The sequence below is a fragment of the Pagrus major genome, chromosome 22 (assembly GCF_040436345.1).
Source record: "Pagrus major chromosome 22, Pma_NU_1.0".
In the NCBI taxonomy this organism is placed as follows: Eukaryota; Metazoa; Chordata; class Actinopteri; order Spariformes; family Sparidae; genus Pagrus; species Pagrus major.
In genome coordinates, this window is record NC_133236.1 from 28845604 (window position 1) to 28865093 (window position 19490).

At 43.6% G+C, this 19490-nt stretch overlaps 1 protein-coding gene across 1 annotated transcript in view; it reads left to right on the forward strand.

Moving 5' to 3' along the window:
- Positions 1-709: 709 nt before the first annotated feature.
- fzd3a (frizzled class receptor 3a) overlaps positions 710-19490 on the forward strand; it is a 33650-nt gene continuing 14869 nt past the window's right edge. The window contains exons 1-6 of the mRNA XM_073493000.1: positions 710-769; positions 2087-2668; positions 15156-15352; positions 16725-17187; positions 17281-17580; positions 17745-17996. Of these exons, the coding sequence (XP_073349101.1) occupies positions 2468-2668; positions 15156-15352; positions 16725-17187; positions 17281-17580; positions 17745-17996 (1413 nt within the window). The 5' untranslated portion in view covers positions 710-769; positions 2087-2467. The remainder of the gene's footprint in view (positions 770-2086; positions 2669-15155; positions 15353-16724; positions 17188-17280; positions 17581-17744; positions 17997-19490) is intronic.

Here is a 19490-nt window from a genome sequence, read left to right on the forward strand (position 1 = left end):
AACAACAGACCCATCTTGAAAGAAGCGTCTGTAAAACGGTGGATAAAGTATTTTGAGCATCACAACCCCCGAAACATGACCCATGTCACTGTCAGAATTAGAGCCATCGGTCCAATAACATCTGGAAAGCGTAGAAGAGCCGCGTGATTAAATTAACTTATCCCCATTTAAGTTAGCCGGGCGCTAAACCGGAAGTTAGCCGGCTCGGTTGGCGATCCAGGTATTCTCACAGCCAGGAATAAGATACATATTATAATAATATAATTCATATGAATGAACGGGGCTCCACCTCCAACACTGTGTCCAGTAATAAAACGTCCTTATTAGACCGCATCCCAAATTCCTTCTTTATTTAGGCACCACCACCGGATGTTAATAACGCGCCATAATGGCAGAATTTAGCGTGTTTGCGTGTGAATGTATTGCACACAACAGCCAGATCTTAGCGGGTTTTCTGACCAGTGGAAAAAAGGGGGACGTAGTTTCCGACCCCTGATCCGGCTGGTTTCAGCGCGACCGTTGGTGCTGCTTTTATGTTGAAAGTTTTGACCGGAAGCTCCTTTCAAAATGGCGCCGCCTTGACGCTCCATCTCGGGGAGGGACGGCGGCCGGGAGGAGGAGGACAGAGGAGCCGGGAGGAGGCGGGAGGAGCCGGGCGGAGGAGGACTGCTGCTGCTGCTGCTGCCGGAGGGACGATCACTCATTGTTACCGGGCGGAGGAGCGGCGGAGACCGCGTCGCTACACGTGAATACTCGGCGCAACATTCAGGTAAAGTTGGCTTTAATTAAACCGGGTTAGCTTTCATTTATAACCGGCGCGTTTCTAACGGGCACCCACCTCCGCTGCCGCCCGGCTCGGCCCGGCTCGGCTCGGCTCGGTGAATGGTAACACCGGCACGCAGGCTGCACATGCCCCGGTTACACCATTTAACTAACCGTCATCTTTTGTCTGCGCTGCGTCGCCTGACATTTCTCTCCGTTTTAATATCACCGTGTTTCTCCGTCGAGACGAGCCGTGACGAGCCGTGACACAGTCAGCTAACAGTCACATTCATGAGCGGCAATTAATTTGTGAGTCCGCTGCCGGGAGCCACGGTGCGGGAGGAGCCCGCTCGCAGTGCGGGAGGAGCCCCGCTCGCAGTGCGGGAGGAGCCCGGCCACAGTGCGGGAGGAGCCCGGCCACAGTGCGGGAGGAGCCGCTCACGGTGCGGGAGGAGCCCGCTCGCAGTGCGGGAGGAGCCCGGCCACAGGGGCGCTCAGGTGGGCTAACGGACGCACCGACGTCGCGTTTACATTAATCAAATAATGTTCAAGTCTCGTGTTTTGCGTGTCAGTGAATAAAAGGATGTTTTTGGGTGTGTGCCGTCATGTAAATGAAGCCGTTTCCATTATGTAAAAAAGGCTCAGTTAAAAACACAAGGCTTAAATAATGAGCTAAATGATGACGAGGAGGAAGTCATACTTTTACTATGTATTTGATGTATGAGCTCAAATTAGGAGAATGACGAAATGTCCTTTATTGTAACCACATTTAAGATTGTCTGAGAAGTTGTTCTTTGTGACTTCTTTCGGTTTGTTGTTGTTGTTGTTGTTTATTACACATGATTCATGTGATAAGTCAAGTGTACGTATACATGTGTGTATATAAATCATCTCAGTAAACATGTGCTGTTCCTTAGTCCACAAACAAACACATTAAAGTCACACCACTCAAGTCATTGGAAACTAGTAGTCTTCAATAAAACCACCAGAACAGCTGTAAACGTGCATGTAAATGTTTAGGTACAGCGGTGAATATGTGTGTGTTTTATTTAATGTTGTTACTAGGCACTAGTATGACACGTTACCTGGTAATTAAGTCTGGTAATGTTATCATTCATCTACACAATCCACCCACCACAGTTAGTGACCTGAAAAAGCCATTAGGCCTACCAGCCCCTCTTCAAACAGCCTTTTGTGTGTTTTTCAGATGCAGTCTGTAATTAGTTAAACCACACACAAACACTATAGATTACCTACCTACTGTTTCTGACCTGATACCAAATATACATTTTAAAATTTCATGCTTTTACTTCTCGGCTCACAGGCTGAACATCATCTCTGTTCGTGGTTGTCGTCCATATTCCTCCGAAGCATCATCGCTGTCCGCCGAGGCGGAGAGGGAGGAGTGCGAGCCATCTTAAAGGACCACAGCGTCCCTCAGGTGATGGGGGTCTTGTGACGCACTGCTGCCGCTGACCGGAATCCCCACGGTGATGGATGCAGCCAGCTTCAACCATGGATTATGCCGCCCAACCCAGACACTGTGAGCTCAGAGGAGGAAGAGACTACCAGACAGTCCCGGACCGCTCCCTAAGCCTTGTGATTTCCCTTTCCTGTTGAACGAGCCAGATGCTAACCGGGCTCAGTCCCTCGTCCTAACCAGACGTCCCCGGGTCTTTCTTTTCTCCTGCTGTACGGACCAGTCATGGATCTCATGTGGGTGCTGTCGGTGTCCATGTTGACGGTGTGCGTTGCCATCCCCATGGATGCGGCTGCGGGCAGCCACAGTCTGTTCACCTGTGAGCCCATCACCCTGCGCATGTGCCAGGGGCTGCCCTACAACTCCACCTTCATGCCCAACATGTTGAACCATTACGACCAGCAAACTGCTGCCCTGGCTATGGAGGTACAGTACACCACCGACACGTGAAAGATGTAGCTGCTGTTTGTGTTACTCAAAAATTAGATTGTTGTGGAGAGTATTTGCTGATAATCAACACTGATATGTTTCCACTGTTTTCCACTGAAAATAAGGCGACAGTGTTTTCTCTCTGCTGTCAGAGACCTTTTTAAAACCATTTAGACCATTATAGACCATTTAGACCATAGTGGGACTGAAACATAACAGCTTTGTGGTCCACCACACCTACTCAGTGGAAGATCTGGGATACATTAGGCCATTTAATATCCCAATGTTTTTTTTAAAATCCAATCTAATTAAAATTCCAATAAATCAGAAAATATTTGCACCTCACAGTAGTCATGGATAAACCCTCTATTACATGTGAAAAACACAGATAACTGTGCTATATTCAGCACAGCCCACTGTAAATGTTTTCATGTTAATTTGCCTGTTTAAAGCTGTGCATTTTTGGTAATTGTATCAAATTGGCTCTGATCACATTTTTTTTTAATAGTACGCCACATTTTGAGAGACGTAATTCACATTTAAGTAGCGTTGGGATGATTTCAGGTCCTTTCTGTTTTGAGTCATTTCCATATTACCATCAGGGATTAACTGATCCATTTAGTCTTAGTTACAATCCAGTGGCAATACCTATGTATATATATATATATATATATATATATATATATATATATATATATATGTGTATATATATATATATATATGTGTATATATATATATATATATATATATATAACAACACCTATAACAATAAATACATAGATACACATTTTCTGAATTGCTACTTATTATAACAAAAATACTAACCATGCACAAGAAACTTGGTAAAAATATTCAAAATTAACAGGAATTTTAATTCAAATTCCCTTTTAAAAACAGTAGCAAACTGGTAATGAATTAAATCACAATCCACACAAGAAGTATACACACACGTTGCCAAATCATTTAAAAGAAACAAGAATCAAAACTCTTTGTAAATGTTTATTGCAAATAGGCACGTAGGTGTGAATGTAGAATTGAACTGAAGACCGGCCACATTGTCACTGATACCCAGTCCAGCTATTTGAGTATTGGATGGTTATCTGATATCAGTGTCAGATTGGTGCATCTCTAATTGCTTCATCTTATATTTTTCTCTGTGACCTTTTATGTTTTTTCTCTGTTTCCTTTCCATTACCTTCCTGACCTTTACTGAGCGATGCCCCCTGCCTCTTTCTACAGCTGAAACAATTACCCAATCAATCATGCGGTTCATAGACAAAAGATTAATCGACAACAATTTTAAAAAATTGTTGATGCAAAAAAAATGCATCTTGTTTTATGTCATTTTAAATAGAATATCTTTGTCTTTTGGACTGATGTTCAGCAAATCCCTAATTGAGCATACCTAATAGTTATCTAATGAAAGTTCAAGTTTCTGCTCGATTTTAAGATCACTATTGTTTTTATTGATTTTTTGTAAAGCTAAGAATTGGCAACACCAATAGGTAATGGTAATAAATTGTGTTTACACCTGAGCAAAATGTATTCTTGGTGTACTTGATGAGCAGATAGCTTAGTATTTTCTGTTTTAAGAAATGTTTCCATCTCCATTATCTTAAAAATTGTTGAAAAATGTTGGATTTTGTGTAAAGTACTAGTCTGAAAAATTTCAAGTTAAAGAAAGAAAAAAATGGAGATTTATTTGACATTTTTGCGTATCTTCATTTTTATTATTTTTTTATGTTTCTCTTGAGTATCTCTCAATGTCACTACCACTTTGTTTCTGTCTCTGACTATTTTTGAGCATTTTTACCCTTTTTTTTTCAAATTATATTGAAATCACAATATGACCAAGTGGATCATCCGAATTGCAAAAGCTGCAATTTTTGGATAAAGATAAATATGTGACATAACAGCTTTATAATGACGCACTGTAGTGCTGCAGAGATGACCTGGCCTACAAGTCAGATTCAGATGTAAGAAAATATGTTTGTGCAAGAAAAATGTTTTTTACGTCATGCAGCTCGAGTTGTGACTCACATTGTTGTGGCTATACACATGTGAAATTGACACACACCTGCAGACACACACATTTTACAAGCAGAGTGAGGCACACAGACGGTATTTTTATCCACATGTATGTATTGTCAGGTCAGGACAGGGGTTTGTGATATAATGAGTTGTTCATCACATGTTGATAAGTGGTTCAGTGTGTCTACTCTGCTCTGCCTGCCCCATGGACATCAGTAGCCTAGATAGCTATCACCACGGCTAACTGCGTATGTGCTGAGAGTTAGTAATATCAAAGTGCTAGCCTACTTTAATCTGGCTCCTCTAGCTCCAGGGACTTGAAGTGTATTACCAAAACATTAAGCAGAAAATTAAGTTTTAATACTTGTCTCTTGGGGCCATGAGACCAGTGCATTATTAAACTCCACTGATTTAACAGGGAGTGTTGTCCTAAAATGGTCTGGCATGTTGGCAGACGGCAGTTTAGCACAACATGTAGGGACTCTCCCCTTCATTTGTTGTGCACCAACCAAAGCCATTTTACATAACAGGCTTTTGGGTAGTTAGTCAACTTAGTCTGGGAGCGAAGACACCAAACTGTCCTGTGTTTCACTTTGGTCCAACTGATGGATTAAAATTCAGATTGGAGTGATGAGTCCATGTTTTATTGTTTTTAGCCCCTAGATTATCTATAGATTTACCAGCAGTCACAGCATCTGACTGTTGTGGCTGTCGTATCCTCTTTGAAACGTCGAGTTAGGCATTTAAACACAATCATGGAGCAGATGCATCGCCTCGTTAACTTAATCCCATCCTTTATATAGGCTGATCCCTCTGGAAGCTCAATCTATCGAGCAATTACTGGCCAAACTGCCCCAAAACATGAGAGTGGATGCCCTGTTAGCTGAACTATCCGTCTGTCTGTGTGTCAGTCCATCCATCTATATTTATCACAGCTTATCCATTCTCAGTATCATGTTCACATCAGCTCCCGCTCTCTCTATCACTTTTACCCTTCGACACCCACCCCGCCCTGCCCAGCGATGAGGTCCATGCGGAGCCCTGCCGACCATCTGTGCCGGCTCTACTTCGCTGTACTCACCCCAGACATACTGAGTGAGAGAGAGATCGAGAGATGGAGGGCGGGAGGAGTTGTGTGCCACGAAAATCCAGGGTTATGTAACCTCTGAACATGCCCTGCCCGACTGTGGGAGCACACAGAATCGCATCACATCGCACCACATCACAGCTGCACTCACATTTGGATAAGATGCAAATACTCCCGCCTCTCCTGTCTCCGCCTGCCGGCTCATAGTCGAGCCGCATCCTTTCTTGTCACTGCTGAAATACCTTCTCTCATCTCCTGGGTTTCTGCCATGTTGTTTTTTCTCTCTCTCTTTTCTTTTGGGATTCAATCAAGAAAAATAATTTAAAATTTTAGTGTGTAAATCAGACAGATGTTTGTGGTTTCAGGAGAATCAATCTCTCGTTGCCACTGCTGTGTTGTTTTGAGGCCAGGTTAGCTTTTTACGGCTAAACGCAGTGTGTGGGTTGCAGTGAACAGAGAGAGGTTTAGACGGTGTTCACTTTGATTGGTCATGGATCCACAATTAAGTCTCTTTTAGTGCTCAGAAATGCTCGTTGGGTTTGGAAAACACATGGAAACCCAAAAGGTTCCAACTAACGGAGACTACGCTTCTGTTTGGCTCTTGTTTTCCAGATAACTCGCCCTAGATCCAGTTCATGGGAGAATTCAAAGCCTATAAGATGTTGAGGGCAGCCAAATGAGAATTGACAGTTGATTTTAAAGGGAATTAGGTCCGCTGAATAGCCATGATAATGATGATGAATGCCTCGCACCGTGGAGAAACGGGGAGTTGGACGAGAACCAACGCCTGCCGTTCTTGCAGTTTTTGTCTAAACCCCCTGAAGTGGTGTCTTTCTCAGTTTCTTTTTTTCTTGTCCCGCTTTTCAAGGTCTTTTCAAGGTTTTTGTTCTTTAGGAAAGTGGGCGCAATTTGTCATGATATCGTTATAAACTTTCCTGTTGCTTTATCTTTTGACATAAACCGGTAATATTTCTGAAACTATTGTCTGGTGATGTTCACTTTACTGTATTTCAGCCAAGACCGGCACTGTTTGGTGTATGATAAAAGGTTTATTACTTAATTGCACATTGCACATTGCACATATATAACGACTGTCTGAGCAGGTGGGAACACAAGCAGTGTGATATCTGAAAACAGGGTTTAATGTTTTCGGCGTTCATCCTCGCTCAGTCTGTCATCGCTGACCGCTGAATGACCTCGCAGCTGAAGTGGGACAGCGGCCTCGGGGCTGGGAATCGGCTATTTCTGTGCCACAATGACATCGTGCCACACTCACATAAGATAAGTGGGAGCGTGGCGGATTTGAGTGGCATCACAAAAAGAAAAAAAGAACCGGGCTAAAATCCCCTTTTTTAGAGGTAGATACACAGTGTAGCTACAGGATGAGTAAAGCTGCGAGGATTCAACTCACTGAATCAGTTCAGCTGGTTGAACTGTCCCTGGCAGCCAAAGGCATTTGGCTCACAACTCAGTGATGATGTATACTACAGTAAGATATCAGGGCTGCTCTTTCTTTACTGTTAAGTCTTCTGCTATTGGATTTACATATCCCATCCCAATACCACAGATTTTTTCTCCTTTTGTTGCCGTAAAGGAGGGGCGATTCTCCTGATATTGTAATACGCTTTCCCGTCGCTTTGCCTGCCTCTATTCTATAGTGAAGCTCTCCTTACTGTTTCCATCTGAGGTTGGTGCTCGGCGCGTGTTTGGTGTATGAGAGTACAGATTTACTGAAGTGACGTACCCGGCTGCAGAGAATGGAAAGAAAATTCAATCTTGAAATCAGTAATCAAATCATATTTTTGTGGTAGTGGAAAATTTTGTATAGCCGCCTTGTTCTTAGTAGGAGAGATCTACAAAATGTTTTCTGGGCTTTGGAACAAAGCGTACCATTGATAATATTTTGCAACAGTCAAAAATGTATAAAACTTGGGAGGCCTCTCGGGTATTTAGCGGGACAAAGAAATGATGCTATCAGGATGAGGAGAGACAGGGATTTTCAGTAGGACTGGAGACTCGTTCGACTGTCATGGTAAAATTAATGAGAACAGTGAGTGCTTGAACATTTTTCAAGGCCAGATGGGACAAATGAGGGTCAGGGCCAACCCAAGACGTTAATTAAATTAGACTGATGAGATGGTTTGTTTACGTGAAGCCAATGCCAAGCCAGCAGATCATTTTTAATGGCTGCAAGATTTCAAAAAAAAAAAGTGACTGTTGTCTTGGTGGATATTCAGTGACAGTAATTAACAAGCCCTGACACGTCTTCTTTTGACCCCATCACAGATCTGAAAGAAGATGACCAGGTCTATCTGACTGTGTGTGGTGAAAGGGCACATGGCCGCCATCTGTAGTCACAAGACTTATTTATTGCCAAGTCTCCTCTCAGTCATTTTAATTTCATTTTTCTCTGGTATTCGTTCCGTGTTGTTTAGTATGAAGGCTCTGCAGTGACACAAAGACTTATCAATGAACTGTTTTTAATCTGCTCAGTCCCACTTACACTCACTTCCTCCTCCTTTCAGCTCGTTAAATGAGCCCCTTGTCTCAGGTTTACAACACATTCAGACAAACTGTGTCATGTTACAGCTGCTGTGTACTATAACCCAGATACTCCACCCATGCTGTGTGAATGGATTTGTAAAGGAGAGTTGAGGCGTGTGTGTGTGTGTGTGTGTGTGTGTGCGTGTGAGAGTTTCTGTAAAATGCTGATGAAGCTCTCTGTTGGCTGCAAGTCTGTTAAAACTGCTGCAGTGAACTAAAAAGTTCTCCGTTTAACATGCTTATTGTGTCAGATAGTAGAGATGTATCCCGGCTAAGCACACAGACACACACAGACACACACAGACACACACACAACATGGTCTGATAAATCCTACCCAGCGTGACCCAGGCTATAAAAGAGCCTCTTGTTTTATTTAATGTCCAACACCGTGTTTATTGGCAGTGGACTGAAAGAGGAGCACATCCTGAGAGCAAGTTGCTGGTCCACAACAACCCTCTGTGTGAGTGTGTGAGTGTGTGAGTGTGTGAGTGTGTGAGTGAGTGTGTGTGTGTGTGTGTGTGTGTGTGTGTGTGTGTGTGTGAGTACATGGACATTACACATTGTCAGAGCGCGAGGTTTTCAAACATTTCTTAGTGGTGAATGACACGGCTGACTCGGTCGACCCATCCCTCCTCTCTCTCTCTCTCTCTCTCCCTCTCTCACCCGCTTGCTCAAACCCCCCCCCTCCCCTCACCCATCTCTTTTGTCCTCCCCTTCCCCCTATGCAGGGCTCACCCGTTGCCCAGGAAACGGTCCCAATTGTGCTGTTAACAAAGGGAGCAGAGGCTTTCTTGCCTCCCGGGAGGTGGTCCCCTCCGCCCCGCACCCTGACCTCCTCGAACCCTGCTCTCCTCCCTCTTCCTCCTCCTCCTTCTGCTCCTCCTCCTCCCTGGTGATGCATCACTCGTCGCCATGGCGCTGAGCTTGGAAATTTGGAGAATTGGAATGGCAGCAGAGGAGAAAGGAGGATAAAGGGGGGGAGAGCAGGGAGAGCAGGGAGAGGGTCTGGAGGAGGGAGGACTGGGGGTGTTGATGGGAAGAGAGGTGACTGGGAGGTATTTAGAAAAGAGCAAATCAACACAGACCAGTTGGCCACGGTGGGCTTCTTTGTCAGCAATTCATCAGTCACAGCATCTTAGCAGCTGATGTGGAGCCTTCATTAAAGACTAATTACTTTAGCATTAGGAAGGTACACACAGCCTCCCCTTGGATGCACTCCATCGGACCGGCCATATTAATATTTAATATCGCGACCATCTCACTCTGACTCAAAACACGCTGGATAATCTGAGAAACGTATGGAGGTGAAACTAAGGTCATGGCTGTTTTTCTTCTGTCTTCAAAGGCTGACATTTTGGAGATGAGACAGAAATATGCAGAAATATGCAAAATCACATGTTTAAGTAAACAAACTTAGTTTGACCTCATTGAACCGCATGGTAATATAATATACCATCATTTAATTAATGATCTAGTTTCCCCCCCCCCCCCCCCAAATTCTAGTTTGTGAAGATTTCATCAATTACTCGAGACACTGCGTTCACACCCGTGTTTTTCAGTCAGAGCACCGCTGATATTTTCCATTTAATCAGAGATGATTTACATCAGCAGGAATGCACCATGTGGATGCAATTAATTTCGATAAACAAGCCGTGGAGCGGCGTGCCGGTACTGTGCGCCACGGAATTGCATCTTTAGCACCAAACCATCAGCAGGTCTGTCTCACAGCAGACATTTGGACATGTCCCAGTAAAAACAAGCACAGGTGTAAATGATAAACTGTAAACAAAAAAAAAGCTTACTGAGATATTTGAACAGAACTCAAGCATTATTAGTGACGCTTGTAATTTTTCCTATTATGACAAGTTCTTGTCTGTCATGAAAAAAGGACATTAATGATTTTAGTTGATGGATTTAAAGATAATCATCGCTATATTTTATGTTTTGTTGTCAAGATAAATGGGACTATTTAATGTTCCTACTTTTGAGATTGGAATAAGCCTTTTGGTTAGTGTCAGTTGTGATGCGTAATCAAGACATTTTCATGTCGCCATGACGTGATATCAGAAAGCAGCGCTCTGTTAGTGTCAGTGTCTTCATCCAGGATCTGTTGTTCAGGCAATTCCAGGCTCTGACTTGGACCTGGGGCTGGCCAATATATCAATATTCTGTCGTTATCGTGATATGACACTATATCGTTATATTGTGATATTTCATCAGTGTTGTCTTGTCCTTGTTTTAAAGGTTGCATTACAGTAGAGTGATGTCATTTTCTGAACTTGTAAGACTGTTACTCTACTCTACTTGTTCTGATAATTGACTTTAGTCATTATATCCACGTTACTGATGATTTTTTACCAAAAATCTGTGCCAATAGTCACAGCATTTGGTCCAAAATATTGTGATATTTGATTTTGTCACCCAGTCCTTGCATTTAAGGAGAGATTTCAGAATATCAAGACATAGAATATTCATTGTTATGTAGCCTAATAATATCACAATATTATTTTAAGCACATATCGCACGGCATTAGTTTTAGCCTTGTTGGTTTTTCTCCGGTTTCATCTCTTCCCATCTCTTGACTTCAGTGTTTTTTAATAAAATATTGTCGCTTTTGCTTTATTTTATACTGGTAAGTCCATCAGTTTGTAAGAATTTTGGTCTTGACTATTTCAAACATTTAAGCTTGTCAGAGCTTTCAGGATGGACTGAAACACCCTCAGCTCCATCCTTCCTAACTTACTGCCACAAATTGTTTTGATCTAATTTTAGGTAATATGGAACGGCATAATTTTATCTTAGAAATTGAATTTTAGGATAGATGGAAGAACACTGTTTCATGTTAAAGTGAATGTCGCTAATTATCCACATTTATCCCCCTGTGTGGACACTTTGTTGGCCTTCATCGGAGCCCTACCATCCACTGCCTTTCTGTCATATCTGAGCCTGTTATTTCAAGAGTGGCATATTATTCCACATTTTCAGAGATCAAAATCCTCTAAGATCTCCCATGAATACGTAATGACTGTAGCAGTGGTACTGAAGATGAAATTACATTAGCATACCCCCCTCCCAGGCCTGCACCGTTCGACAACGTCGTGTATTACACGCTTGATTCTCCTTACACGGCCGGCTCCGGGGTGGAAAGCGCCATGACAAACCCCTGGCCATTCATCGGACCAGTGGTTCACCAGCTGTTTCCAGTGTGGCCATTAACATCAAATCCCCATGGAGAGTGCTGAGGCTCCGCAGGGCCTTAACATGTTGGTGTTCGGAGTTGTTTGGGCTGCTGACTGTGTTGGTAGAGCGGCCATATGTCCCGTCCACCACCAGTTCAGTCCTGCCCACACTGGCTCACATGATGGGTTGGCTGTAGTAAAATGGCTGAATGGAGACAGTGAGGGATGGAGGAGGGGTGGATGATGGAGGAGTATAAAAATAGAAAAGCATGATGAATAGGATGAGTTTTTCCCCAGTAGATCACTTCTTGTAGCCTATATATTTACTCAGCCGTCTCCCCTGGTATCTCGGTGCGTAGAGCAGTACAGTGGAGTGCATTGTGCTCTGTGGAGCATATCGGTAGCCTGCGGGAATCAAAACGTACCGGAAGAGCAAAGATGCAAGCTCACTTTAGCTGCATTAGCTCATGTTTCAGTGGTTAACCGACAGTGACGGTACCACTGATGAAGTCATAGATGTCACACAGGAGCGCACTCTTGAGTCGCGGGAGGAGGATCATCAGTACAGTGGCACCCAGCAGAGGCAGGGTGGGGTGACATTCAGGAGTTTCTGCTTTTCTGTGTTATTTCCCCAGAGACTGTCCACCAACTTACTCCAGTTTCCTTTCTCTCCGTTTCTCTGACCTGATTGTGCTTCGACTATAGCTGTAATGTAATATCCTTAAAGTATTTCATTTAAAAAAGGAGTCTTTGTTGTGTCTATAATAATCCTATCAAAACTTTTCTTATGCTTTTATGATAATGGTGAATCCACAGGATCCCACTCACCACAGCTCTGTCCGTCTCTGTCCCGAATGCTGCGATGTCTGATTCCTTTGGTGAAGTTTTAAGTTTCAAAGCTGTGACTCATCGGTGCTATTTGTAAAAAATGATCCCTTGATATTTTTAAAAATGTGTTCGGTTAACTGGGAAAATAATAAACACGTTTTTCCTGGACTTCAATTCAGAATTTTTGGAGAAATCTGACAAACAATGACATGAAAAAGTTCATCTAAGACTCAAATTATGGTGCCACAATTAATCAAAATATTTATTAACATCACAAGATATAATAATAACAAACAATAAGTGCAAGACGCTGCATTTTTTTTTTAAAAAAGGTAAAATTATAATGTGTGACAAAACAGCATTATAATAAAGTACTTTAGTACTACAGAGATGACCTGACCTTCAGATCTTGTTCTCCAGATGTAAGAAAGCATGTTTGTTCAATACAGACCCCAACAAATGTCACATTATCATGATTTCAATAGTTTTTTGAGGAAAAATGAAACCTGTGATTCAAAAATGATCATTCCCTCTCATCATGAATCATTATCGTTATTTTTGTCAAAGTTAGGCAATATTTTTTTTGACGTATGGTGCAGCCCTAACTGAAATGTTTGATTCTGTTCGTTCTGGGGCGGACTTAAAGACATAAAACTGTACAGTGTGATCGATGACGTACATCTGCAGTAACAGGCCCGTTCTCAGGTGGATCACTCTCACAGCGCTCCTTGTGTTTATGCTTCATAGATAAGTGCGGCTCTTTGTCATCGTACAGTGGTGCTCAATGAAACGTGAGGACTCCGTTTGTGCAGAAATTACACGTTCGACTGGTTGATTGATCTCAGTTATGACAGGCGTGTAAGTCATCTAAACTGATCCTCTGCATTTTAGAGTGCTGTGAGCTCACGTTATGGCTCATGATGATATATATGTCCTCGTCATCACCCATCTATTCCCGATCCTTCAGAGTGGAGGTGACGAGCCAGTCTGAGTACCTTAACGCTCGTCTGTTTGCCTAATGATTTCTTTCCGTCTCCTCCGCAGCAGCTTAATGTCATCTTCCTAGAAAAGTGATATGAACAAGGCGATGACAAAGGCTGTGTGGATGTGGCTGCTTTGTGCTTTAAGGGCCAAGCCTAACACCCATTATAATCCCTTTTACATAAAGACATCACATGTGGGTGGCAGGCAAACAAGGATATGTACCGATGTTTAGACATAAGGTGGCAACACAATAGTCTAATCTGTTCAAATCTGATTGTGGTTTAGGTGGCAAACAATCAGGAGAATCGGAGCAAAAATCCCACATCGCTGCTTCTCTGAAATGATTTATTGCTGCAATCTGAGCTAGAAAATGTTCCCAGGACAGCAAGGTGCTGCAGACATTTTTCATTTCTAAGGATATTCACTGCGTACCACCTACTAAATGTCGGATTACAGGGAATAAACTGTGTTTTATCTGTTTTTATCCAAATATCCACTTTTATTTTCATTTTATTTTCATGTTTCATTTTAAAAAAACAAAAATGTTTTGGTAGACTCAGCTGTGTTGAATTGTTTTGCTTACATCTAGGTCAGAAGACAACAAAGACTCAGTGATCTGTGTAAAATAAGCCTTTTATGTTCCTTATTTAAACTATTTAGTTAGATAATAAACCCCAGCTGCTCCTCCTGGACTCTGTCAGTGTAGCAGTTTTTCAATGTGGCAGAATTCATTCGACAATATCTCTCTTATTAGTCATGGAAATTAAACAGAGCTACATGTTGTCCTATTGGTCCAGGCTTTAGATATTGTCAACATATTTTATCCCGAAAAACATCAATAAACAGAAGACGGAAGAAGTTTTGCTCTTCGTTTAATTTACACTGAAGCAGCCGAACAAACTGTTTAAGTTGTTTAAACCACAGCGACACGTCCTCCTTCATATCCTCCCCTCAAACAAACGCAGAGACAAATTGCCCCCTGCCTGTCTCCTCCTCACCCCTCCCTTCCCCCTCCCTGTCCCCGTCTGTCATACAGACCCCTGTCTTTAAATTTTGGGGGAGGGCTGGTAGCGACGTGTCTGACTCACTTGGGTGTGGCTGTAGGCCTTTCTATCACACACACACGCATACACAGAGGTATATGCAAATTCAGGCACACACATGTAAGCACGAGCTCCTGGACACATGGATTTGAATATTTGCGTTCCCACTCACTCATTGTCTCTCACACACACGTACACACTCTCCTCGAAACATTTGCATATTAACAACGTGCCCTACAGATGCTTCCTGCGCTCACACCGCCTCTTGGCTCAGTTTATATGTGTGAGACCATTATTGTGCTGCTGCGTGGGTGTGTTCTTCCGTTGGTACTCAGGCGTATGTGTGTGTGTGTGTGTGAGTGTATGCACGTTACAGCAGTGTGTCAGTCAGTCACAGCGTGGTCCTCCCTGTAACACAAAGGCCCTGTCAGCAGCAGCCGTGTGTGTGTGTGTGTGTGTGTGTGTGTGTGGTGGGGGTTGCTTAGCTTGTTGTGCTCCTCCTATCTGGAGGTTGGAGGGAAGGAGGAGAGAGGAGATGGAGGAAGGGGGGAGCTTAAAATCATGGGGGTGGAGGGGATTATTTGGAAAGAGGCCAGAGTTGTTTTTATGGATTCATCTCCAGAGACACGCTCCACTGATCTCTTTGTGCCTGTCTTTGGCCCTCATTGTGAAGTTGGAGTAACATTCTGTCTTCTTCAAGTGTTTGAAATAAACCAGTGTCATTATTCTGTGCTGATGTGTTTTTTATACACACTAAATATGACTCTCTCTCTGTCTCTACCTGCAGCCGTTCCATCCCATGGTGAACCTACAGTGCTCCCCAGAGCTCAGGATGTTCCTGTGTGCGCTCTACGCACCGGTGTGTACCGAGTACGGCCGGATGACTCTGCCCTGTCGCCGCCTCTGTCTGCAGGCCAAGAGTGACTGCTACAAACTGATGGACATGTTTGGTGTGAGCTGGCCACAGGAGATGGACTGCAACAGGTTGGAACAACAGCAATAACTCTTGTCTCCTGCTTTTATGTCAGCAGTAACGGCCCTGCTGCTTCAGTCATTTAAGCTTCTTGAGAGAAGGGTCACAGCGCAGCAGCAGAGCAGCATCATTTATTTTGATGACAACAGAAATGAAGAGGCTTAGAGGGATACCATGTTTATGAGAAGCTCCACTGTCTGATTTTGAGAACTGGCTGCTAAGCAATTAAATTTATTTCAGACGTTGGACAAATTAGTTTTGCAGCCAGTTAAATGAATCAGTGAATCACACATCAGATTAGAAACATCAGCAGCAACACAGTGCACAGACATGGCCAACACAGTACAGCAGTATCCACAACACTGTTACCATAAACAACTTTCACAGGTTGTCACGAATTAACCTTGAAGACAAACATGGAGTAAAGGTGGATGTTTCTGTGAATGTTTTTCCCATCAAAGGTTTTTTTTATTGAATTTCAGTAAGTAATAACTGCAGGCCCCTGGTTGATGTATAATATAGACAGACACATACTGCCCAAGCAGTGACAAACCAAGATGGTTGTACATAGATCAAAACATATATTTAAAAAAATGAAGTATTACAAATATATTAATATCGGGCAATCAGAGCCGTTACTGCGAGACACGCTCAGGGTTCTTGAAATGGAGCACCACATTTTGTAAAACTTCACAGACTTTTGGGTGATGTGAGGTGACTTTTTTTCCAAGTTTAAACTAACTTTTTGTTTCGGGTTACGCTCAAAAGGTTGTAAAAACTTTAAAAGTTTAACCTTTGTAAAAAGGTTTAGAAGACTGGTTGAAAATGAAGGGCATTAGCTGGACATAAAGAGGGTTGAAGTTGAAAAAGTTCTTTTTTTTACATCTTCACATTACTGAATGCTCCCATGAATATTTCTAACCTCCATTTGATGTTTTGGGCACAGGCCCTTCTTCAGACATGACATCAGTGCAGAGAGTCTTGCATTAGAAAGATGTATCAGGAGCATTCTGGCCACCTAGTGGTCCAACATTCTTACAGAGGAATGCAAATGGCCCCTTATCTCTCCTCCCTTGTTTCCTGTCAGCCCTCTGCTTTTTGTCTGTTTTATAAAGACAAAAATACCTCAAGAATTCTTACAAAAGATGTTTACAGCTGCTTGACAACTTAGTGATAATGACAATAAAGTAAATGCTCACAAGAGTGGATCATTTCTCTCAAGTTTAAAGTCTCTGCAAGTTGAATTTCTTCTCCTTCATACTGATCCGATGTGAGTGACCTGTATCACCATGTCTGAGAGGTAGAAAATTTAATTTATGTGTTGTTAAAGACTGAACAGCTAAAATTACCCTGAGATCATCATCACCTCTCTTCTCCTCCCAGGTTCCCAGACTGTGACGAGTCCTACCCCCGTCCCGTAGACCTCCTGTCCAGCTCGGACACGACCGAATCTCCCATCGCCGTCCAGCGGGACTACGGCTTCTGGTGTCCCAGAGAACTCAAAATCGACCCTGAGCTCGGCTACTCCTTCATGGGGGTGCGTGACTGCTCTCCCCCCTGTCCCAACATGTACTTCACACGGGAGGAGCTGGTGTTCGCCCGCTACTTCATCGGGGTGGTGTCCATTGTTTGTCTGTCTGCCACCCTCTTCACCTTCCTGACTTTCCTCATCGACGTGTCGCGCTTCCGCTACCCAGAGCGTCCAATCATATTCTACGCTGTGTGCTACATGATGGTGTCCCTGGTGTTCTTCCTGGGGTTTCTGTTGGAGGACAAAGTCTCCTGTAACGCAGCGAGTCCTGGGAGGTTTAGGGCTTCAACGGTGACCCAGGGCTCCCATAACAAGGTAACAAAGTCTTGACTGCTTGTTTTTTGCTGGTTTTCTACTGTCTAGATGAAGACATTGATGCTCAACCTGTCCATTCTCTCTTTGTCCCAGGCCTGCACCCTGCTCTTCATGGTGTTGTATTTCTTCACCATGGCCGGCAGTGTCTGGTGGGTCATTCTGACCATCACCTGGTTCCTGGCTGCTGTTCCCAAGTGGGGCAGTGAGGCGATAGAGAAGAAGGCCCTGCTCTTCCACGCATGTGCCTGGGGCATCCCCGGTGTCCTCACTGTTAGCCTGCTTGCCATGAACAAGATCGAGGGAGACAGTGTCAGTGGTGTCTGCTTTGTGGGGCTGTACAACCTGACGGCCCTGCGCTGGTTCCTGCTGGCCCCGCTGGGACTGGACGTAGTGGTGAGGAAGAGTAGTAAAAACATAAAGTGGTATCTGCCTCACAACTTCTACTTTGTCTTTATCAGGAGAGCGGTTGTTCCAAGCTGCCTTTAAAAGATAATGGGCCAACAAATACAAGTTTGATGACTGTAAAGAATAACCACATCCCTCTCATGTCATCCCAGGTCGGTGTGGCACTGCTGCTGGCAGGCATAGCAGCACTAAACCGAGTCCGCATGGAGATCCCACTGGAGAAGGAGAACCAGGAGAAACTGGTGAAGTTCATGATTCGTATCGCCGTGTTCTCCGTGCTCTACCTGGTCCCTCTGCTGTCCGTTCTGGGATGCTACCTTTACGAGAACAACTACCGAGCCGTCTGGGAGACTACCTGGGTTCAGGAGAAGTGTCGAGACTACCACATCCCCTGCCCCTACCAGGTAATTATACTGGACCTACCTGACGTGTTGCCTGCTGCGACAGGGTCGGCTGGTAATGTTTTCACTTTGTGAGTCTGTGTGCGTTTGTGTCATCATGGCTAAATGTGGTCCCGAAGACACCTTTTGTAGCAGGAACTAAGACAGAAGCAGTTTTGAGTACATAACCAGGTGTTTATATGCCAATCTGTCTGAGTGTGTCTAGTATTTTAACATAAATCAAAGGAGCCTGTACTTGTCTTGACATATAATTCCCAATTTAATTTGCTACGTTCACACTGGGACACACACATGCAAGTTGACAAGATAGACTATATTTTTAGTGTCTTTGTTGTAGGTTAATAATAGCTAAGCTTGCCTGCATACTTATTTGATGGAGTTTTGAGAGTTTTGTGATTTCAGAGAGAGAAGGAGAGAGGGAGGTATCTAATATCGATATTTTTTAAGGTATTGTAACAAAGATAGAAATTCCAGTTTCGTGACAACACTGAGTGTAAATCTCTCCTTTTTGACAGAAGCAGACTTGATTTATAAGAAGTGTGACCTGTAATTAATCCAGATGAACCTTCATTACAGTTTAGAGCCTCATATATTGTCACCTGGAGGCACTGATGGTAGCTGAGATACTGATGCAGTCATTGACACAGTTTGCACAGATGTTCGTACACATTAAAAGCGCAACCGTGACTTTTGCGAGGAAGCTTGAAGACAGAGCCGGAGGTAACATCTGTAGGAAGGCTTGTAACTGCCAGATGTGTTTGCACACAGAGACATAAGGGACCAGGATCCTCAATGAGACTGAATACTGTGTACATTTAAACACACACACACTCTCACAGTCGAGTGCTAACTCTCATCCTGCCGGTGTTGAGTAGCTCAGTTACTTACCAGAGCTGCAGTAGCCTCCAGCATCAGCACACACACTGCAGCTCATGTGATAGGGCTGTTAATAATTCACACACACTCCCTCTGTTGTCCTCCTTCCTCTCAGCCAGGTATCACCTCCCATGTGAGCATGCCTTTGTACATCCTCTCTCACCGCTGCAGGTTCAAAGTGGGTTTTTATCGTGGTAGAGCAGAAAGTGACTGAGTGTTGCAGCCTATTAGCTTGTGTGTGTGTGTGTGTGTGTGTGTGTGTGTTGGTTTTGTCAAGACTCAGTTGTTCCTCATCAGGGACTCAGTGTTTTGTAGCATACTAAAATAGGTGATGACATTTGGTTTCGTGTCTTTGCAGCATTAGACACAGGTGAACGTATTCTATCTGCAGGAATGACGTGAAGTAGTTGAAAATCTAAAATGATTCAGAGCTGCAGTGAGTAAGATCAGAGTCATGCTCTTAATCTGTCATTGTGTAAGAGAGCAGTGCAGTAATCCAGTGTGTGTGTGTGTGTGTGTGTGTGTGTGTGTGTGTGTGTGTGTGTGTGTGTGTGTGTGTGTGTTTATGCTGCAGAGGACAGGGTCAGTGGGGTCAAGCTACAGCGCATCATATTTGCAGCA